At 42.4% G+C, this 24649-nt stretch overlaps 1 protein-coding gene across 1 annotated transcript in view; it reads left to right on the forward strand.

Moving 5' to 3' along the window:
• Positions 1-18315, forward strand: part of tox (thymocyte selection-associated high mobility group box) — a 37139-nt gene extending 18824 nt beyond the window's left edge. The window contains 9 exon segments of the mRNA XM_079347915.1: positions 47-157; positions 3209-3490; positions 7922-8167; positions 9382-9618; positions 10615-10629; positions 10631-10696; positions 10829-11338; positions 13718-13869; positions 16790-18315. Of these exon segments, the coding sequence (XP_079204041.1) occupies positions 47-157; positions 3209-3490; positions 7922-8167; positions 9382-9618; positions 10615-10629; positions 10631-10696; positions 10829-11338; positions 13718-13869; positions 16790-16826 (1656 nt within the window). The 3' untranslated portion in view covers positions 16827-18315.
• The last annotated feature ends 6334 nt before the right edge of the window (positions 18316-24649 follow it).

Consider the following 24649-nt stretch of genomic DNA (forward strand, 5'->3'; position numbering starts at 1 on the left):
CTGCGTCCATTTGAACCGTGTTTGTCTTTTGTGATTCTTCCCGCAGTTCCGTGTGCCACAGCCCCCTCATCCCCTCAGCAAGGTGACTCCACACAACCAGCCGTCGCAGCACTGGAGGAGAGACGCACACATGGGCGACACACAGCGCATGCCCTGGGTGAATGTTCACACACACACACACACACACACACACACACACACACACATTTGTTAAAATGCAGCAACAAGCAGCAATTGTAAACCAGTAACTGACTCTAACTGACTGTTTAGTGTTGTGGTTGACTTATTGTTATTGTTATTGGTAATGATGTGGCTGCAGTAATTATGCCCACTAAAGATCTCGTACTGTTATTACACAGTGCACAACCAAGTAAAGAGGGCTGCAGGGTGATGTTTTGATTGTTTGCTTTAAAGGTCTGTTTGGTGGCTGTTTTGTGCCTTTTAGTCACGTCAGGTTTGGGAGAAAAATAAATAAATAAAAGGAAAAACAATAAAAATGGTTCATCACAAACAAAAGGCAGCAATGAACAGGTTCAGTGTTTCAGCCTATTGCGTATTTCTCAGTGAAAATAACAGAGTCAGGGCCAGCAGCCAACACGATAAGATGAATGTGTACGTATGGTTGTATGGAGCTCGATCATGAAGTCGGTGCGGACGCAGGGAGTCCTGCACACGGGGTTGTTTTAGAACAAAAAGAGTCAGGTTTCTTTTTTCAAAGACTGTGGTGACTACAAGTAAGAGTATTGTGCAGGATGTGTTTCTTTTCAACGTGACTCATTTATACTTTGACTTCCAGTTTGTCACTTGCTCAACATACAGAGTGAAGAACATCAGTGAAGACTGTGTGAGCTCATAAAGACGGGAGGGACTCTCCCTGCGCTCTCCCACTTCTGCAGCTCTTTACTTCATGTGCTGAGAAGAGGACGCTCACTCTGAACACGTCAGTGTGGAGGACACGGGTTATAACAGCATTTATAAGCTACTGCTCCTCTGTATGAGTGTGTGTCTTTATAGTCCACCTCTCAGGACGTTGTTCTTTGCGTTCATCATGTGAAACCGTCGTGAGCGTGGACATGGACACGTGCAAAGTGTGAAATGTGGAAACGTGTGAAAAGACTTAATCCTGACTACATTAGTCTTTCGAGACGCTCCCAGTGCTCAGGGAACAAGCTATTGTACTGCTGTGAATGTGAGCAGAGAGAGAGAGAGAGAGAGAGAGAGAGAGGGAGAGAGAGAGAGCAGAGAGAGAGGGAGAGAGAGAGAGAGAGAGAGAGAGAGAGAGAGAGAGAGAGAGAGAGAGAGAGAGAGAGAGGGAGAGAGAGAGAGAGAGAGAGAGGGAGAGAGAGAAAGTAATTTATGTGGAACTCAGAGATGATGGAGAGAGCGGAAGAGTGAGGGAGAGAGAGAGACGGACGGACAGACAGACAGACAGACAGACAGACAGACAGACAGACAGACAGACAGACAGACAGACAGCTGTGTAATTTATGCAGCTGTTTCTGCGACTTCGACCAGGAAACTGACTGTGGGACTTTGTGACTTGTAACCTGGTAAAACAAGGAGCTACAGGCTAAAAATATACACCCAACATTTCTCTGATGACTGCGTCACTCTGACCGACATCATGCACCCAGAACTATCATTAAAGGCTGTGAGCACTTTAACACAGTCCTGAGGATTTAAAGCCTGTCGTCCTTTTTCTTCATGTGCGGTTTTATTTGTTTATTTTTTTCACAATGATGAATTTGTTTCTCAGCATCAGGTTTGGGACCCAGAAGAGTGACGTAGAGACACAAAGGACACAAAGCCCCGTCAGCCTGTGCTCTTCTTACTATGATCAAGATATTTAAACTAATAAAACATGTTTGAATGAGGAGAAGCGTTTAAGAGCACATGTCTCTGTGAGTGAATCTAATGAAAGGGGAACACCTGCATCCTCCTCCACTTTAAAGTCGGGGAGGTTGTTGCAATAAGAAGTGTTGCCTGAGTGGGGATAAAAAGGTCAGCATGTAAATGTGCTTTTGGAACAGCACAGCTGTCTCTGAGGTCATCGTGACTTCTTGATTCTTGTGACTCAATAAGGGAACAATGCACAGAAAGCTAACGTCAGGTGTCCGTGCATTATCTCGTGTTTACGTCACCTGAGCGCGTGTGCAGTATGTTGTGTTGGTACGGGGCGGCTGAGGCTCAGTTAGAGTCGGCCGTCTCTAAACAGAAAGGTCTGGGTGTGAATGTGCAGGTGTGACCTGCGGTGGAAAAGAGCTTCTAGTGATCAGAAGAGTAGAAAAGCTCAAGTCTATGTATTCATTTGATCATTTCAAACACTTCATTTGAAACGATAGAAACTGTTCAGATCTCGCTGTGTAACTGTGTCTGTTTATTTCACAGAAAGCGTACGAATCCCAAACGCTGACCCAGATCTCATCGCCCAGTCAGATAACTGGAAACTTAACACAAGCGAGCGAGAGTGTGAGCCCGAGCCGAAAAGAGAGGGAGGGAGAGCCAACGAGAAATCAAGGATGAGATTAAAAGAGCGAGAGAACAAAATAGAGGTTGAAGGAGAAGGATGGGCGAGAGAGACGAAGAGCAAAAGAGTGAGAGAGGGAGAGACTGGTGTGGCTAGCCAAGCAGAAAAGGCTGTCAGTCTCTATAAAAGATCTCCTCTGTCAGATTAGTATGAGAGGGCTTCTCTCTCTCTCTCCAGCCTCGTGCCTCTCACTCTCCTCCTGCATCATTCTCTCACTCCATTTCCCTCTTCATGTCCCCCGCTGCATTTTGTCTTTGAGATTACCCTGATTCTTTATCATATATGGAGCTGCTGGTTTTGCACGTCACATTAGACGATGAGCCGCCTTCCTGCATCCTCTCAGGGGGGAAAGGGGGACTTGTTGGGATAGATATCTCTGAGTGCTTTTAATGAAGAAGAGGATGCTCATAATAAGTGATAATGAAGCTCTGCCCGAGGATGGGCGATGACATGAGTTCAGAGTGGATCGAGTGTCCTGCACTCGTGGTGATGGGCAGCTCCCTTTCCTCTTTGATGTCTGACACGATAGGTCACCATGACTCTTTGCTCGCTCATCGTGCTCGACGTAATGACAACAAACACACACTGGAGTGTTAGAGCTCTAGTTTAACCTCTCCCTCTCTCTCTCTCTCTCTCTCTCTCTCTCTCTCTCTCTCTCTCTCTCTCTCTCTCTCTCTGTAGTCGTACTCAGTTGGTGGTTTGGGTGACGAGGACTTCAACATCCCACCCATCACTCCCCCGACCCTGCCAGACCACATGCTGCCCCCACACCTCCCCCATGGCTCCCCCTCTGGACCGTACCATCCTTTGGACCCTCCCTCCAACTCCGCTCCGCACCACCCCTACCAGCTCCAGGGCATGGACCTGCCCGGCATGCCCGGTGGCCGAGATAGATCAATGTTAAACCAAGATGGCGGCACATTTGGTCCGAATGGCGGTCCCATGACCAGCACTCTGTCTGTGGTAAGTGGTGGAACATGTAAATCTGATCAGGTACAGCCACAACACTTTGCTTATACTTCATGTCCACACTGTGTACGCTGCCGCAGCACGCCTCTTCTCGGGAAGGGTGGCGTGTTAGAGCGAGGATTGGAGCAGTCCCACCAGACAAACGAATGAACCTGAACTGTGGCTCCCCACTCTCACTCTCTTCTGGTTTCTGACACTATCCACTGTCCTGTCTCTTTAGAACGGGGTAAAAACAAAGAAAAGATAACGTTAATATGAAGAAGAAAATGTGCTGACAGAGAGGAACAAGCTTCAACAACACGGGGACATCAGTGCCGTCACTTTTCTGATTTTAAAAGGAGACAATAAGAAGAGTGTGTATCAGCATCACCCACTGTTTACTTATTATTCTCCCAGTGTTCAGTGGTCAGTTTCCAGCAGGACACATTTCATGTATCTGAAACACTGAAACAGCCCGACCATCAGAGGCCAAACATCAAACTGCTGCTGTGTTTCTCTAAAGTCTAACTCAGCAGTGTGTTCAGCAGAGTAAAAGACTCTCTGTAGGTCTCCAAGCTTTAAACATGTTTGTGAAGTGGACTCTCCACTCCAGACTCGAGCAGCTGATGTTTATTAACGCTGTGTGAAATCTGATATTACCGGGAGCAGCGTTGTTTGAATCCGAGCAGCTGGCCGATATGACATTTTCTTCACGTGTTAAGTTTCTATTTCACAGTAAAGTGAAAATGTGGCTCTTTGCTGTGAAACTCAGACGAGGCTGTGTGTGTGTGTCATACAGTGAAACGCTTCACCTCACACTCGTAGTCTGACTGTGGGATGACAGAGGTTTATACATGTAATAAAGATTCCTCATCTAATAAGGAATGAAAGTGTCACCTCCCACTCTGTCTCTGTCTCTTGTTTCCATCTCTGTATTCACTCCGCCTCAGATAATATTAGGTGTCAGTTTGAAAGTGTCGTGGATAAAAAGCCCAACCAAAACAGGGCGTTTTTATAAATGGCGTTGTGATTCTCCTCACCTTTTCTCTTCTTTCTGAAACAGACTAACCTTTGTGTTCTCTCTCCGAAACACTGGACACAATTATTTCAGAGCCAGAAGGATCTTATTTTCCATCTCTGTCTTCTCAGCCCAACCTTTTCTTCTCCGTCTCTCTACCTCGCTTTTATATCCTCATACTAACATTCATTTACTGCCAGCCCATGAATGATGGTTGCCTGGCAACCGTGCCTGGCTCAGCCTAATCGGGGCGGGGGACTATAAAGATTTGAGTCAGTGTGTGTGTGTGTGTGTGTGTGTGTGTTATTCCTAGAGGAGACAAGACTATTCAGTTGCCATTAGCATCGAGATCTTGTCTGCTCTTTTTTTTTTCAGTCGGGCAGACGCTTTGATTGAACGATTATTTCCGTTGTGTGCTGATGAAATGTGAGGAGTCATTTCATAAGTTGTTGTGTTTTGCCGTTGGTAAGTGACACCATGTCGGGATTACTTTACAACAGTGCTGTGAGTTTGAAAAAAAAAAAAAAAAAAGCAAAGAAGAAGAAGTGAGCTGTGTGAATGAGAGTCGGTGCATCCAGAGAAAAATCACAGCACTCCACAGAAACTGAAGATGAAGTGATGGAGATCAACAGACATACAAGAACTCATTTCATCCCCTTTGTCTGCAGTACTGCAGATCAAACCCTTGTTATATGTATACCTTGATTTATATGAATATCATTTTGAGGGAGGGATAATAATATAAACTTTAAGGACGTATCCATCCTTCAAACACAAAATGACCAAATATTTAACAACTCCAGGTTTTTAAAAATGAACATTTTCTCGTTCCTCTCCTGAATCTCTCCGAGGCCACAAACAGAAATGTCTTTCAACGACTCACTGCACCATAAAAGATCAATTCTGATCTTTGTGGTTATTTCATAGATTTCTGTCCTTTTGACCACAGCAGGTAAATCTAACACCGACCCAGCGGGACCAGCAGCGTGGTCTCCTCCTCTGATTAAAGTGTCTGACGCTGCTGTCGCACTTTTACTTTCTTGCTTTATATTTGCGTCGTCCTGAGCTGGTCAGTTTTTTTTTAACAGATCATTAAATCAAACACAATTTAAAAAGCTGTTTTTTTAAATGTAGAAAGTCAAACGTTCTGTTTTTATAATCAGTGTATACGTCTTCAAATATATTCTTTCAAACGAGCAAGCAGTCAAATAAATGTGACAAAGGTCAAATACATTTTGTCTGGATTACGATGGAATGATGTTTTTTGACTAATTTGACCTTTATCGACGTCCCGACCTGACCTATGCCAAACCGCAGCTAAAGTTTCTGTTCTGTCTCCGTCACACTCGTACGTCAGGGTAGTAACCTCTTCCTTCGCTCTACAAATGTCACGCGGTGTCCCGTCTGAACTGCGTCTCTGCGAGGCTGCTGCCGGTAACCAAGTTTTGGTGACATCTTCCCATTAAGGCACAGAACACCAGACCACATCCGCTCACATTTGGTGCTTACTGAGCGGAAACTCAAAGTGCTCATCATCAACCGATTCTCATCTTCATATTGGTGAGAGGCAAAAAGTTCATAAGTCTTGTTTTCCTGAGAAATGGTCTGAGCATTAATGAAGACTGACTCACCATGAGACTACTGGCATTTTGATCGTGCACTTGAACCTGAGGGGCGTTAAAAGGGGGCTTACCAAAAGCGACGACCACCAACTAAACAATGACGGGAATAGAGGTTTATTTTGCTCTATATGGATATTTTTTAAATAGTTTAAATATTTAAAATAATATGTTTATTTTACTGTCAGGGGTCGATGTGAAACCTTGCTTTTGGAGGGGGGGGGGCACACCCATTTATATCAGCTGGCCTCATAGTGAACAGCAAAGATGGGAACAAGTTCAACATTGTAAATTTAAATGAGAAAGATTGGAAATGAAATTAACAATCCCTTAATTGATCGTTTTTATAAGACGTCTGCTGCGCTGTTGGAAAGGTGCGGGTGTCCTGAGCGGATTGAAGACCCCCCCTCATTGTGTCGTGTGAAACATTTAACACACGGCTACAAACAAAAGCAACATCCAGGACACAAGTTAGACAGACTAATGTGCTCAGGGTTGTCTGATCATTTTATATCCAGCAGCCGTCTGACAAATGATTGAGTGTCCAGATTGAGGAGGATAAAGCAGTGCATGTATGTGACCAGCCTGCACCTGTGGTCACCGTATCGTCTCCCTCAAATAAAGATAAAGCGCCGCTCTTTGGAGGGTAGCAGTGGCACTTAAATATCTTTACTGACGTATTCACACAGGAGCTGCAGTGGATGTTTTACATGAGTTCTGATCCCATCTTCTGTCTGACCTGTTTTGCCTGTTGCCATGGTTACTATCAGACTTCATTATAAGTGAGCTGGACATTTGAACAGTGTGCAAATGCTGTAATGCAAAGACAGACTGTGTCTCAGAGTGGAGCGTTTCTTACGCCCTGGGTAAACAGCTCGTCTTTTGCTACGATACGCTTCGACCTTTTTGACACCTCGTGAAGATGTTTTGGTGAACGTCAGTCCTGCATGCAGGAACGTTGTTTACATTTCCTGCTTGCAGGGACAAAGGTACACACTGTAACACACTGTAATACATCATTATTCCAGATACCGCCCATTTTTACCTCTTTCATTCAAATCTTACTTAAAGGTCACATATTATCCTCTGTCTCCACAACTTTTAATAAGCCTCAGAGCTCCTCTTCAACATGTGTGTGAAGTGTGTTGTTGTAAATCCACTGTGATCATGTCTATAAACCCCTCTATTTCAGCCCTGCTCAGAACAGGCTGTTTCTGTGTCTGTAGCTTTAAATATGTAAATGAGCTGTGTCTGGCCACGCCCCCTCTCTGGAAGGGGAAGTAACTTGGACTTTTCGCTTTGTGTGAATTACGGGTACAAGGCAGACTTAGAGTGAAGAAACCTTCACCTCGCTGTGGGACACTTCCACTCCCACTCCATGTGATGTCATGAAGGGAAAATCTCCATCTCTCTGTTTGAGCACATGTTTTGCAGAAGACACAGAGGATGGACTTTTCTCATCATTGGGGGATTTGTAGACAGACTAGGGACACATATTAGTGTTAAGAAACCATGGTAAAGTGTATTTTGCATCATATGTGACCTTTAAAAATCTATCTCTCAAGTCACTACGGCAAATTGATTTGAATTATGTGCACTGTCGAGTCTCTTTCTCCACTTTGGTATTTATAAGTTACCATTGAGTCACAATTACGAAAATTGTTTGTTTGAGTTGCGTGATTTTGATCAAACCGATGAGAATTTACGGCACCAAAAGTTTGGACTGAGGTACACCAGGTGGACCAATAGGGAAGTGCTTGTGATCTTTATCATTCACTAACTCTCATCAACATTCACTGTCTTGCACAGATGCAGCAGATGGTGAACTCTGACTCTCGGTTTACAAGCAGCCAGCAGCCAATCGAAGCAGCGCTTGGACCTCGGAGCCAATCAGTCATGAGCCAGCAAAGTCAGTTGTCCACTATAAACCAATCGCAGCTGGGACATGGAAGGAACTACATCGCCCACAATTCCCCTTCACCTCCTGGAAGTAAATCTGCGACACCATCTCCCTCCAGTTCAGCTCACGAGGACGACAACGATGACGGACTCAGGGTAAAACTCCTTTTAACTCCTGTGTGTGTGTGTGTGTGTGTGTGTGTGTGTGTGTGTGTGTGTGTGTAGGCATGTATTCTGGAGAGTTGTTATGTGTCATAATAGACCCATTCTTTCTGCATATTAACAAGATGGAAATCAGCTCCCTCGCTCTGCTACACGTCCTCTCCCTCCCCAAGTGACTGCTCATATGCTGAGAAAATGAAACCATTACTGTACTGAGGAATTGTATGTATCATATTTGGTATCTGAATTGCTTATGAATGGAGGAATGAATATTTTAAAAATACATCATACTGCTCTAAAAGATGGCTGCCTTCGTTAAGTAAAACAGCACTTAAACCACTACTGAGACTTTGTGAAGAGAATTTGAAGCAGGTTTGTGTGTCACATTAAAAATTGGTATTTAAAGGGCATCGACTGTTTGGTGGTTTGGTCAATCAATCTTTATTTGTTCTAACAAGTGTTAGCTCAAGACAAAAACTTCATTATTGCTACATTACAAGAGCCAAGCTTAATCCGTCACAGCGTGGCAAGAAAGAAAACTTCCCTTTTAACGGTCAGAAACCTCATGACGGAGAAGACATCTGCTAAACTGTGCTGGGCTTGAAAATGAGGTAGTGGAGGTGGGATAAGATGCAGGAAGAAGGATGTGATGCAGGGACCTAAGAGAGCTCAGGAGCTCCCAGATTATGGAGCGGTTCTCTGGATGGACGGCAGGGTTCGAATCTGATCTGTGGCTTCTTTTATGCGGGTCATTCCCCACTCTCTCTCTCTCTCTCATAAAAAAACCTCATATATAAAAACCTTTAAAAAGTGCATCACTTAAGAATGACAGATACATTTAACGTCAGTCATCTGGACGGGGGAGTAAATAATCCAAAGATGTAGGAGAATAGGGAACTTGTATTTCAGAACATAAGGGGGATAAAGTGGGGCTTGCTTTAATGCCAAGTGATCATGTTTAATAACATTTCATCAGCTTGTTAATAAAAACCAATGTTTCTGCCAAATAACGAGCGTGATGTGTTATTTGAAAAGAGAATGTGCCTATGTTGCCAGGCAACAGTAAATGAACTCAGATCAATCCATATCCATACTGTCCTAATACAGAACTACACTTCATCCCACTCACTGTCCTTATAGTCCCCCCCTCCACACCGCGCATTTCCTCCCAGCCTACGTGACACTTCAACCTTTTCTTTCCCTCTTAGCTGGGCAGCGTAGCAGAGAAGAGACCGGCATCTGTAGACATCACGAAGAAACCCAAAACACCAAAGAAGAAGAAGCGAAAGGACCCCAACGAGCCAGTGAAGCCAGTGTCTGCCTACGCCTTATTCTTCAGGGACACCCAGGCCAACATCAAGGCCCAGAACCCCAACGCCACCTTTGGGGAGGTGTCAAAGATCGTGGCCTCCATGTGGGATGGACTGGGCGAGGAACAGAAACAGGTACATCCTCTCTCTTTGTTTGAGCGCGTCTCACAGGGCGGCTGTGGCTCAGTGGTAGAGTCGGTTGTCTTACAACGGGAAGGTCGGGGGTTTGAATCCCGGCTCCTGAGGTGTCCTGGGGCAGCTTGTGAATGTGTATGAACGGGGTTATTTGATAGTGATGGTCACTTTAGTCAGCAGCCTCTTCCATCCGTTAGTGAATGTGTCAGCGTGACCTGCGGTGTGAAAGAGCTTTGAGCTACACAAACAGAAACTTGCCTCGAGGTTTCAGATTTATAGTATAAAAAAATTACACACACAAATGCAAAGAGTGAAATTAATATCAGAAACAGATTTTGTGGGAAATGTTTGTTCACAGCACCAAAACATTGCGTAGACACCCTGAGTTTGTCGAATAAATCTATGATAATCGTGCTGTCGATATATTTGGCTCTGCCTCATTGTAAGGTAAACATGCTAAAGACAAGATAAACATGATAGCTGCTGAAACATCTGCATTGACGCCTCTTCACTACGCGAGCCTGGAGCCTCGGCTGCTGCAGCTCAGAGGAGCTCGCATGGCTGTGGACTCTCGGCCATGTTTATATAGATATATTTTTTTACAGTGGTAGATGAATCAAACAGAAAGCCCGGGAGAGAGACTTCACATGTCTGTCCTGTTCACTTAAACCAAGAAGGATGAGTGTGAGGGAGAAGTGAATCTTCAGCATCCTTGACAGGAATCATCATTTCAGCAGAGAGAAATCAGCTCAAACAATACCGCTGAGACGGCCCATCATTTCTGAGTTTGCAGAATTGTTCCAATTGGCACGTCAAGCTCATTTTTAGGTGATTCAGAGAAGAGTTGTTGTGGTTCCCCGAGGAATTCATGATGGTGGTTACGTGTTTTAGATGTCAGCGGAGGGAAATGTTGTGATTGAAGACAGAATATTTGTTTTCATCTTCTGTTTGAACTGTTTGTTTTGTTTGTTAAGACGTAAAATGTTTGTGTTTCAGGTGTACAAGAAAAGGGACAGAGACAGCTAAGAAGGAGTACCTGAAGCAACTGGCTGCATACAGAGCCAGCCTGGTTTCACAGGTACCACACACACACACACACACACACACACACACACACACACACACACACACACACACACACACACACACACGATTCACTTTAAAGCCTGCAAACTGATTTTCTGTTGTTTCCCTTGTTCTTGATTTCCAGAGTTACAACGATCCCTCTGAAATGAAGCCATCCCACTCTTCCTCCACATCTTCCTCTTCTACCTCAATGTTTACCCCCAAACCTTCGGTCTACCCTGGTCACCCGAGCCACCACCCTTCCTCCAGTTCACTTGCCCACTCCCACCCTCACCCTCACCCTCACCCTCACCCTCTCCCTCCCCATCAGCACCCAGGCATGTACATGTCTTACCCTCACCCGTCTCACCCTTCCCACGCCTCCAGCCCCGGCCCCCACCTGCCCCCGCCTCACACTCAGATCCACCCTCAGCTCCAGGCTCTGTCCTCCAGGGGGATGGTTCCACGGCCCAGCGTCCCCCACCAGGGAGCTCTGTCCCTTGGCAACATGGCGGCGGCGTCCAGCCCTCCTCTCCAAGTCAGCCCTCCTCTCCACAGCCAGGCACACCTGGGGGGGCTGCACAGTCCACACCATCAGCACCAGCAGCTATCTGGACACTCGATGGGGATGAGCCATTCACCTGCCATCTCACAGGTGAGCCACACATCCTCAACTCATTTCTAAAACTTTGGTTCATTTGACTGGGAGGAAAATACTTTCCAACCAGGCACGAGCGCTTACACTTCTCTTGGCAAAAAAAAAGAAATAAAAAGAGAAAAAAAAGACGCCTCCCCTCACTCTCAGTCTGTTTGTAAAATCTTTTATGTATGTGAACTCTCATGTTGGTGTTTGTCCTGAATGAGCACCAAACTAAAGATTCGTATCACAAGTTCTGTCTTTTTTTCTCTCATTTAGTTGGTTCTAATAATGTAAAACAGTCCATCAATCATCCTCTCATGTACACTGTCAGTAGTTTTTCTATGAGCACAGGAGGATGTGGACGAGGAGGAGCTGACGCATCAATGTAAAGCCTTGATTTCTAAGAATGTTTTAGATTGGGGGATGGATGTCACTGAGTCTTATTTCCCATTTTGTCCCCTTTTTTAAATTGTTCATATTTAAATCCCACACTCCTATAATCCCCATCTCTCTCCCCCAATTGTGCATATAGTTCAGGCTCCAAAGTAAAAAAAAAAAGAAAAAAAAAAAAGGAGAGGACACAGTGACAGGGCTGTAAACTTTTTTTTTTTTTGCTGAGTGAAGAGTGAGAAATGATGGGGGAAGGGAGAAAGGGGGAGAGAGAGAGAGACAAAAGAGGCAGATGGGGTCTTTGTGAAGGAGTGAAGGAGAAGAATTTGCTCAACAATGGATGAATAGGTGAGGTAGAGGAGGAGAGGGGGGAGGAGAGGGGGGAGAACCCAACCACCTGCTGTCCTCCTCTTTCTCCTCTTTCACTCACAACACTCAGATTAACTTCCCTTTCAGCTTCTCTCTCTCTCTCTCTCTCTCTCTCTCTCTCCCCCTCTCTCTCTCTCTCTCTCTCTCTCTCTCTCTCTCTCTCTCCCTCTCTCCTCTCTCGCTCTCTCTCCTCTCTCTCTCCCTCTCTCTCTCTCGCTCTCTCCCTCTCTCTCTCTCTCCCTCTCTCTCTCTCTCTCCCTCTCTCTCTCGCTCTCTCTCTCTCTCTCTCCCTCTCTCTCTCGCTCTCTCTCTCTCTCCCTCTCTCTCTCTCGCTCTCTCCCCTCTCTCTCTCTCTCCCTCTCTCTCTCTCTCTCCCTCTCTCTCTCTCGCTCTCTCTCTCTCTCTCTCTCTCTCTCTCTCTCCCTCTCTCTCTCTCGCTCTCTCTCTCTCTCTCTCTCTCCCTCTCTCTCTCTCGCTCTCTCCCTCTCTCTCTCTCTCCCTCTCTCTCTCTCTCTCTCCCTCTCTCTCTCTCTCTCTCTCTCTCTCTCTCTCTCTCTCTCTCTCTCTCTTTCCTTCAAACACACATACACACACACACACAAAACACAGAACACACTCCTCACATTGCACCCTCTCGTTTACCACTCTTTTGAATTTGTCTCTCTGCTCCATCAAGTATATTTTGGTGAGACGCTCACCTCCTACTCCCTCTTCTCCTCTTCCTCTTGTTCCCTTACTCCCTCATCTACTTTACATCTACTCCTCTCCTCCTTAACGATGGATGATAAAACCAGCTCGACATTCGAAACATAAATCCCTTGTGATGAACCTGTGACACGTCTGTCTGCTTCTGATCAGTTCTTCTCACTTAATGCTGGAGCTGATGCAGCCAGTCGTCTAACACAAGTGTTTAATGTCACTATGGACGACAGCAACAGGTAGAAAGCAGGTGCACATGGTGAGAATAAAAATATTAAAAAGGACCTTGATAATACGTGATTAACTTCTGTGTCAAAACTCAAAAGCAGTCATTTGTAATTAAAGGTATACTATGCAACTTTCAGGGTACGTGTCCAGTAGATGTCACACTTCAGCACCAGTCTCAGGGACCAAAACAAAACTGTCCATTAGCCCTTTTTCAATTCCGCCGTAACAAATCATTACATCCTTGAACATTCATAGAGATTCTGTAACAGTGATATATTGATATCCCAGTCTGCATATTTGTCTCACGATGTTGAAAACGTGGGTCCTTCACATACACGCACATTCAGACATGCACATACACACAGCGTGTGATGTCTGCGGGTCGCCTTTCAACTGGAGGGTCGACACTCTTCTCCTGCAGCCACATGTCCGATGTGTCTTCAACCCTGAGTTACTCCATCGACTTCGTCAGCTGTGTATGAATGGATGAGTTCATACTGATGGACTCTTTACTCTGCTGCCTCTACCATCAGTGTGTGAATGTGTATGAATGGATGAGTTCATACTGATGGACTCTTTACTCTGCAGCCTCTACCATCAGTGTGTGAGCTTTGAAGACTAGAAAAGTGCTATAAAAGCACAACAAGTTCAATGATGTAAAAGTACTGTTTACATCATTGACAGTTTGACTCCTTTTCACTCATTCAGGGCTACCACCAGTCTGACTATCAGCCAATGGGTGGAGGAATGCTAAATGGTGGAGCAGTGATGTCATCGTCAGTGGACTACCACCAGATGGGTCGACAAACGCCAAACCACCACCCCTCTCTGGACTGGAGCACTGATTACCATGGCAATGGGTAAGTAATACTGTCTGACTGTTCCTAAAAAGAGCCCTGACCAATGAGACTTAAATGAAACTATGAGACTTAAAACAAAGAGACTTAAATAAAACAATGAGACTTAAATGAAACAATGAGACTTAAATGAAACAATGAGACTTCAATGAAACAATGAGACTTAAATGAAACTATGAGACTTAAATGAAACTATGAGACTTAAATGAAACAATGAGACTTAAATGAAACAATGAGACTTAAAACAATGAGACTTAAATGAAACAATGAGACTTAAAACAATGAGACTTAAATGAAACAATGAGACTTAAAACAATGAGACTTGAAACAATGAGACTTAAATGAAACAATGAGACTTAAATGAAACAATGAGACTTAAAACAATGAGACTTGAAACAATGAGACTTAAAACAAAGAGACTTAAATGAAACAATGAGACTTGAAACAATGAGACTTAAATGAAACAATGAGACTTGAAACAATGAGACTTGAAACAATGAGACTTAAAACAATGAGACTTAAATGAAACAATGAGACTTAAAACAATGAGACTTAAATGAAACAATGAGACTTAAAACAATGAGACTTAAATGAAACAATGAGACTTGAAACAATGAGACTTAAATGAAACAATGAGACTTAAATGAAACAATGAGACTTAAATGAAACAATGAGACTTAAAACAATGAGACTTAAATGAAACAATGAGACTTAAATAAAACAATGAGACTTAAAACAATGAGACTTAAATGAAACAATGAGACTTAAAACAATGAGACTTAAATGAAACAATGAGACTTCAAACAATGAGACTTAAAACAATGAGACTTAAAACAATGAGACTTAAATGAAACAATGAGACTTAAAACAATGAGACTTAAAACAATGAGACTTAAATGAAACAATGAGACTTAAAACAATGAGACTTAAATGAAACAATGAGACTTAAAACAATGAGACTTAAAACAATGAGACTTAAATGAAACAATGAGACTTAAAACAATGAGACTTAAATGAAACAATGAGACTTGAAACAATGAGACTTAAATGAAACAATGAGACTTAAATGAAACAATGAGACTTGAAACAATGAGACTTAAATGAAACAATGAGACTTAAATGAAACAATGAGACTTAAATGAAACAATGAGACTTAAATGAAACAATGAGACTTGAAACAATGAGACTTAAATGAAACAATGAGACTTAAAACAATGAGACTTAAATGAAACAATGAGACTTAAAACAATGAGACTTAAATAAAACAATGAGACTTAAATGAAACAATGAGACTTAAAACAATGAGACTTAAATAAAACAATGAGACTTAAAACAATGAGACTTAAATAAAACAATGAGACTTAAAAAAATGAGACTTAAATAAAACAATGAGACTTAAATGAAACAATGAGACTTAAATGAAACAATGAGACTTGAAACAATGAGACTTAAATGAAACAATGAGACTAAAATTAAACAATAACACTTAAAACAATGAGACTTAAAACAATGAGACTTAAATGAAACAATGAGACTTAAATGAAACAATGAGACTTAAATGAAACAATGAGACTTAAATGAAACAATGAGACTTAAATGAAACAATGAGACTTGAAACAATGAGACTTAAATGAAACAATGAGACTTAAAACAATGAGACTTAAATGAAACAATGAGACTTAAAACAATGAGACTTAAATAAAACAATGAGACTTAAAACAATGAGACTTAAATAAAACAATGAGACTTAAATGAAACAATGAGACTTAAATAAAACAATGAGACTTGAAACAATGAGACTTAAATGAAACAATGAGACTTAAAACAATGAGACTTAAATGAAACAATGAGACTTAAAACAATGAGACTTAAATAAAACAATGAGACTTAAAACAATGAGACTTAAAACAATGAGACTTAAAACAATGAGACTTAAAACAACGAGACTTAAATAAAACAATGAGACTTAAAACAATGAGACTTAAATAAAACAATGAGACTTAAATGAAACAATGAGACTTAAATGAAACAATGAGACTTAAAACAATGAGACTTAAATAGACTTAAATGAAACAATGAGACTTGAAACAATGAGATTTAAATGAAACAATGAGACTAAAATTAAACAATAACACTTAAAACAATGATACTTAAAACAATGAGACTTAAATGAAACAATGAGACTTAAATGAAACAATGAGACTTAAAACAATGAGACTTAAATAAAACAATGAGACTTAAAACAATGAGACTTAAATAAAACAATGAGACTTAAAACAATGAGACTTAAATAAAACAATGAGACTTAAATGAAACAATGAGACTTAAAACAATGAGACTTACATAAAACAATGAGACTTAAATGAAACAATGAGACTAAAATTAAACAATAACACTTAAAACAATGAGACTTAAAACAATGAGACTTAAATGAAACAATGAGACTTAAAACAATGAGACTTAAAACAATGAGACTTAAATAGACTTAAATGAAACAATGAGATTTAAATTAGACTTAAATAAAACAATGAGACTTAAATAAAACAATGAGACTTAAATAGACTTAAATGAAACAATGAGATTTAAATTAGACTTAAATAAAACAATGAGACTTAAATAAAACAATGAGATTTAAATTAGACTTAAATAAAACAATGAGATTTAAATTAGACTTAAATAAAACAATGAGATTTATATGAAACAATGAAACTTAAATAAAACAAAGAGACATAAATAAAACAATGAGACTTAAATAAAACAATGAGACTTAAATGAAATAATGAGATTTAAATGAGACTTAAATAAAACAATGAGACTTAAATAAAACAATGAGATTTAAATTAGACTTAAATAAAATAATGAGATTTAAATATAGCGTAGTGCACTTGTTCCTGTGGACTAACTCTCTCCTTCTTTCCTGCAGAGGTCTTCAGAGAGACAAACATCTGTATCTGAGCTAATCTCAAGACAAAGTGACACCAAACTAACAACCATGCCCTTCTACTGCCACACCGAGGAACCTCTAATCTCATCTTCACATGAAGCCCAGGCCAGCCTGCTGCAACCTCAACCCCCAGAGGACTGAGTGGACTCATCAAACCACTTAAAGTGTGCACTTAGGTGCGAGTGCTTCATACTTAAGGCCAAACAGTAGAAAAATCAGCTCATTACTTGTGTGTCTCAAAAGAGACAACTGTGATGAGAACATGAGGAAGTACTTATATTCAGATCCCTACATCCCATGGCTGGTCTGATGACCCGTATTACTTATTTATAGTCTAAGTGCTATGATTCAAATTGAAAATGTGTGTGTGTACATGAGGAGAGGTGGGGCAGGTCCTGTGCTGTGAACCATGATTATAGGTGTTTATAATGCAGCCTCCCTCAAAAATATATTCTGTCTAGTTTCCTGTCTGCCCTTAAAGTTTACATCTAGCTCCTCGAAACGTAAGGACGGTGTTTACCGTCAGTTCCAAAAGGCTCTGTAGAGCAAGTGTAAATCCTGTAACATAATTGTTTGAGCTGTCTATTAAAGCCAGTTGATTTTGAATCTCCTAGTTGCTGTGTACAGCCATAGTCAAGAGAACACACAGCTCATGAACAGACGGTTAATAACCAAATATTACACCAGTTGTGTTTCTCACTGGCAGTGTGGTTCTACGTCCCACACCGTCTGTAGAGACAGAAATCACACTGTGATTCTGATCAGAAAATAATGAATTCATACTGCTTTATTTAGCTGAAGACAAACAGTAGACAGAGGAGGAACGGCACCTGAAGCAGTTTGTTGTTGTAAAGCCAGCACTGACCGTGAGTAATTGTGTACGATTAAAGAACTGTCCTTGTTCTCTGACAGTGAGGCTCAGATCTGCCTGGTAGGAATCCAATGTATTTTAGTCCTTGAAATAATGAAATGTCAAACAATTCTTTGTTGAAAAAAAAAAAATGAAAAAAAGAAACAAAAATATTTCTTTGTAAGATGACAGCCGCTCCTCCTGGCAAATGTCTGTTGATGGTATTGATTTGGATACAGACGGCGTGAGTGTGTGTGTGTGTGTGTGTGTGTGTGTGTGTGTGTGTGTGTGAGAGAGAGTGTGTGTGAAGTGTTAATGAGAAGAGAGAGTGTTTGATTGGTCTGCATGGTCTCTTTTGTCATCTCTTTTTCTCTGTGTACAGAGGCTATTTAAAAAAAAATACTATAACTGTTGCTGGGTGGGCTGTTTTAATGTTGTTCTTTTACTCAAATCAAGTTTTGTTTTAGTGTTAATTATGATGAAGATAATGAGAGACATCTCTTTCGCCCTGTATCTCTTTGTATTATTGTGTTTTTTTTGGCAGATGAAAGGACTCTGGGCAACAACAACCATGAAGATTTTCTTATTTTTAGATTCTAATAATGTGTTTGAGAATAAAGTCAGGGCTGCATTGATGTGCAGCCATTACTCCCAACCCTGCCTCTTTCATGCTGTTTATTTCTGAACACTTGTGACAGCCGCTTTAATTAACTGCACATAATAATGTACACCTTTAGCTCTGCTGCGACACAGCGCACTTTGTTTTTGTATCCCGCTGGCCTCAAGCAAGCGTAGCCGTAATTTCAAAACAAAAGTCTTTGAAGTCTTAAAAATATGTATTTTTAAACTCTGTAAGTTAGCTCGGATCAGGTCCTGTCAAAAAGTTTTAAATACACTTTTTATTGTAGTTTATAATAAAACTTCCACACCGTCTTTGTTGACTTTGTACAAGCATGAGAGACTGTTGGATCACATATTTTACAGATTGTTTGGGAGTCTTTTTGGAAAGGACAGACACAGAGTGACAGGACGTGTTGGGGTAGAGAGTGGGGAACGACGTGGACCTCATGGTGTCAGGAGTCCAACCCAGGTCTGAAGGGACCAGGACTGTAGTCTCAGTAGATTAGATGCCTGAGCCGGCACCATGTGCGATTACATTTGAACTGTTATTTGATTATTTCTGTTGTTGTAACTGTATTTTTTACTTCAGCACATATTTCAAACAATCCTTCATTATGTACAAAACAAATGAAACATTTTAACGCTCCTTGTCGGATGATATAAAATAACGAGAAAATAAAAGTGCAGTGGTCATAAATGTTACAGCTAGACGGTTACACTCTGCAGGTAGCTCCATCCTTTGACCTTTTTTAAGTGAGATGTTTTCGTCTCCTGTGGCGTGCAGTTTTAACATTTTAAAGCTCGACTAGATATGCATCCCAGATATCTGCAACTCTTCCTTGGCAAGATCAGCTTTTCAGATTTCCACAACAACAGTCTTCCTATCCACAAGTCAGACGCAACCTTGAACTTCAGCGTCGACCTCCGGTGGGAAAAATTTAAGCAAAGGCAAAAGTGCAAAAAAAAACTGCACTTCCTCACGTGTCCACTTGAGGCTGAAGTCATGTCCAGGTTAAAGTCACAGACTGTATATGAAATGTATGTCAAAATGACATTACCCGTTTGTTTCTGAAGCAGGCTGTTTACCCAGCGTTCAGCCACGCCCATAAATATACACAACTCTTTATCTCACAAACATGAAAACGATGCTCTGTTGAAATGCCTTGGAGGCTTGACGCTCGCCTCTTCCTCTGTTGCTAGGTTGACAAAAAGTTTGTTTGAGCCAGCGTTTTCAGTTTGGCCTCAGATATCAGATCTGATCATTGAATGGGTGACATCATTGAGGCCACGCCCATGTGTTGTAGAGTCTGTGGTTAAATCAGCACGCAAAGAAGTTGTGAAATAAAGCATTGTCACATCTGATTTCCCTGTTGATGAAAAGAAGATATAACAGCAGTCAGAGTCAATGGCGTGGTGTTAATGGCTATAAGGAGCTCCAGCTCATATCTGCCTGACTGACACGTGCTGGCATAATAATTAATAATCAATACAGCACAAAGAAAGATAAGAAACTGTGTCCAAGATGAAGGGATGCTCATAGTGTTGAATAAATCATAATTTAAATGCAGTTTCATGTTTCTGAAAGAAAAACCTACCTGCAGTGGGCGTGGAGGTGAGTCAGAGCCCGCCAGGCTCTTTTTTTTTTTCTTTCTTTTTTTTTTATTACGGTTAACGTTTGCATCTCACACACAAATGCCTGGAAACCTTACATCATTGCTTTCAATAGATGGTGTCAGTGCTGTAGTCCAGGCGTAAGATCTTATTGAGTAACACTTCTGTATTTTAGGTGAAGCTGTTCCTGAACAAATAGTCCTGTTCTGATAATCACCACAATCAGGACTGGAACAATGTCCAGAAAAACCTTCAGCTCCACATTATGAAGGTCTTCTGATTCTCATGAGTGACAGTCTTGAACATTGGATAATTTGATATTCTGAAAGGTGAGGCCAGTCATCAGAAACTCCACAGCTGAATGAATCAGTCTTTTGTCTAATATTTAGGTCGTCCACACACCCTTTATCAAACAGATCAGCCACTTCTCTTTGTTTTTGTTTTCCAGTCAGTGACATTTCCCTTCCATCTCTGAAAGAAGATATTCCAGTGACATGGAGGCTCAGAAGGCCTTCGCAGGTGAATACTGCCCCCCTGTGGCAACAAGGAGGAGCTGCACTAAATATCTTTTCAGATCGCAAATAAAAGATACATTCTGCTCAAATCTGGTACAAAGATCATTTCAAAGATGTGTGAAATAAAAAAAAACAAGTCAACAATCTGTCTGTCCATCCGTCCGTCCGTCCGTCCATCCGTCCGTCTGTTAATAACACAGACGAGACCTGCTCTACTTAAAGTGTCACAAAGGAGTTCTTTGTAATTTGGCCTGGTATAAATCTTGATCTTGATCTTGACTTGGTTAATTGTTTAATTGATTCTCTCATAGATTGATTTGTTGGGTCTTAATAAATAATAAAACAACGAGTAAGACCTCTTTTGTAAACTGTCTTAAGATAACCTTTGTTATGAATTTGCTCTGTATAAATAAAATGATCGATTGAGAGGTGGATGCTGGCCTGAACTCTAACATCCCTATCGATATGATGGAGATCTTAATATTAATCTACAACACAGCGTGAACAGGAAGTGTACTACACACAGAACCTTTATACATAAAAACATGTTTATTGTTTGTCAGAGTAGCATGAGGAAACATCAGATGGAATAGGTTTGCTTGGTGTACGCTGAAATGCCAGTAGGCACCATTTAGAGGTCGACAGTGTGACCAGTGAAACCCAACACATTGCAAACAGCCCTCTCCATGCCAAAACTGAAACCTTATCCAGCAGTGACACAGAAGTCCCTGCAAGCTGCTTCAGTCAGCACTCAGCTGTTTCAGTGTAGGTCCTGTTCAGGTTGATGCTCTTTCATTGTCTGCTCATGTATTTTGTCTCATTCATCACAGTTTTGGTGTCACATCCCGTAAAGAGTCCATGAAGTCATCCGTCTCAGTTACACGATCAAACTAGATTTGAAATGAATTGCTTCAAACCTTTTTGAAGCATAAAAAGGACACTAGCGTATTTTCCTCTCCAGTGCAGTAGGCGGTCGGCTGGTCGTCTTCTCAGGAAGAACCAGTCTCAGTTTCCTCCTGGGGGAGGATCCTCCTTCCTCTGACAGATACTCCTGTTGCAGCAGTGCAGGAGTAGCAGCTGCATCGCCTGTGGATGAAACACTCTGTGTAGACATGTTGGGTGCTCCTGTACCTGATTCAGGCACATCTGATGAATGCATGCTCCCTCCTGACACCCCTACCGCAAGTCCTTCAGTTAGAGACACACCTTCAGCTTCATGTCCAGTCTCTGTCTGACTCTTATCGTTGGACAGATTCTCCACAGGGATCACTGGTCCAGGAGCCTGAGGGGTAACCCCAGACAAAACCTCACCCCTAAGAGGGGCCTGAGGAGAGTTAGTGGAGGTCTCTTTGGTGGGCAACTGATGTACTCCATCACCAGTCTGAAGACCTGGTCCCTGGCCTGGATCTAAAGTCAGTGTTGCAACAAGAGGAGGGCTGTCAGGAGGCGGATGGCCCTGCAAAGAGGACTGCACTGGTGCAGCAGCAGCTGGGTTTGCTGTGGAGCTGGAGGCGAGGCCTGCAGGCTGGGAGGTATGAACAGGAAAGGTATGCATGGCACTTGATTGTAAAGGGTCAGCATGCACAGTGTTAGCTTGAAGAGAGGTCGCAGGAGGCACGAGGCCTGCCCCGGACTGTCTGATCAAGCTGTCGGGTGCACCTCTCGGAGCCATGCTGGGAGCAGATAAAGTGTTGGGAAAAGGTGCAGCAGATCTTGGGGTCATGGTGTTGAGAAAAAAATTGCCTCCTTGAGGAGAGAGGGCGCTGCCGCTCAGTTGTGAGCCTGCCGGAGCAAGCAGGGTGGGGTTGGTAGATTGATTCCTGTCAGAGAGGGATAAGGAATGGTGAGCACTCCTGAGAACCAGTTCAGCTCCTTGATTCTGAACATTCCCAGCCTGCAGGCTTTGCCCCTGACCGGCAGCAGGAGCTGATCCCGGTGGGTCACCAGCTTCAGTGGCGTTGCCGGGTGCAGAGTTCTGTTCACCCTGCTTAACCTCAGATCTTCCCTTGCTGCTTCGCTCCTTATTGGAAGACGTTCCAGTCTGCTTTGTGGAGTTTTTGCCCGTCTTTCCTTCTTCGCTCTCTTCTTCTTCCCTTTCTGTCTCACCATCCTCAATCGACTCGTCAGCCTTTGAGGACTTTACAATTTTCTTGTTGCTGCCTTTTTTGTCTTTCCCAGAACTTCCTTTCCCACGCCTCTCTTCCATTTCCGTTCCATCATATCTTTTAGCTTTACTCCTCTTCGGGCTGCTCTTGTCCTTGTTGCCCTGCTCAGTTTTCCTCTTCGGATGGACTTTGCTTTTCCCTAATGGGTTTAAGTTTAATTTAACCTTCAGCAACCGACTTGACTGGACTTTGGCTTTGTGTCTTTTTGCTCTTCCTCTCTCCTTGTCTCCAAAGGTCTCCTCTCCCTCCTCCCGGTTGTCCACGTCTCGACCACGTCTCTGCTCTAGTGTTCTTAACCTCTCCAGGTCAAATGTGACATTTCTGGTTTCTCTTCTCAGATCTCGCTGCCTCATGGTTTCAGACGTGTTGGTGTTTTTGTACCTGTCAGTCTGTCTGTACTGAGAGGGGAAGCCATCAAACACAGCAGAGTCTCTGTGATTCCTCCCTTGCCTCATGTTCTGCTCTGGTGGTCTGTACATTTTGTGGCAGCTCTCACAGTGTACGCTCTCCAACGTCCTGCTTTTTCCTGCCATGTCAGTGCGGAGAGACTCAGGTCTGAAGCTTTCTGTCCGTGGGTGAGAGGAGGAGTTTGTGTTGTTATGAGCGTCCCTGCTTAAGATTCCCAGCTGAGTCCCAAATCTGCTTCTTTCTTCCTCCATCATCGCCTTCATTCTCCTCTTCTCTCTTTCCTCATCTCGCTCCATCCCTCCATTTATCCTGTCGCTCCATCCGTTCAGGTTCAGCCCCATCCCTCTCTGTCCGGCAGTGCTACAATCTGGGCACCTTAAGTGGCGGCTTTGTTCTTCATCCCTGGACCTGAACTGCCCCTCGTCACCATCGCTCCTCCTATCCAACATCACGTCTTCTCTCTCCCAAGGCTTCCTGCCGTTTGTTTGCAAGAAGACTTCTCTCCTCTTTTCACTGACGTCGAAGCGATTGACGTAGAGATGTCCTGCAGTGCTTCTTCCCTCCTCTTCTTCTTTTTGTAGTTCAGTTTCTTTCAGCTTCTTCCTGCGATGTACCTGATAGTAGACCAGGACGACGAGCAGGGTCAATCCGACACCACCTGAAGAGCAGCAGGACAGGATCTTACACACTGACGCCTCTAAAGAATAAATACATTCATGTGCACAGCTCTACAGTAGCATTTCGTCTGCTTGTTAAAATAATCGCCAAAGTCATTTTTTCACGTTTTTAAGGAAACACAAAAAACTGACCAGATGTTAAATGTATGACATTCTTAAATAATTTTACTCAACAAGGTAATGAAAACAGATCACTATTACCATACTAATAACAACGATTGTCAATTATGTAACATGAGGAAAAGAAATGACTTTTTTAACATGTGTCTGTGACGTAGGCTGTTTTATTTTATCTAAGTCACATCAGTCTTTTGACTGAGGCAAAATAAAACAGTTTAAGTCACACTCTTGACAGAGGCCATTAAATTAAAGGTATATATCACATGATCTGTTTAACTGAGGTTATTTTACCAGAGGTGGCCAGCGTCATAAGGAGTTGATTTAGGCAAAACAATAATTTTTCTCAAAAAATGACTTGACTGCAATTATTTTAACAAGGTGACGATGATTTTAATATTTGGTATATTCATTTAATTGTATCCTCATATATTGTTTGGCTGTACATTTTATACACTCTTTGTTTTAAGGCAGGGTTGGTCATTTTATAAAACTACCTCCTGTCAGTTCTTTATGTTTACATTTAGTCGTACAAGTAGAGACGATTACTGCTGTGTGGGTTACAACTACAACTGTTGTCTTTATTTCTCTGCTTTATATAAAGACAGATTTTTTAATAATGGGAGACGTCATGGCCTCCTTAAACTCACCATGTCATGTCACTGAGTTGTTAATATTTCTCACCAATAAAACAGATGACTGCAGTGATGGCCAGATCTCGAGCGTACAACTGAGGCGTCACACTTCCTCTCCTCTCTATCTGCACCGTGATGTTCTGATTGGACGGGACACAGTTGGCCTCAGTCAGCTCCAACACTGTCGTTACGGCCGGGTTGTCGGCGCTCACACACACCATCCTGCGCCCATTATACAGA

The sequence above is a fragment of the Symphodus melops genome (assembly GCF_947650265.1).
Source record: "Symphodus melops genome assembly, chromosome: 7".
In the NCBI taxonomy this organism is placed as follows: Eukaryota; Metazoa; Chordata; class Actinopteri; order Labriformes; family Labridae; genus Symphodus; species Symphodus melops.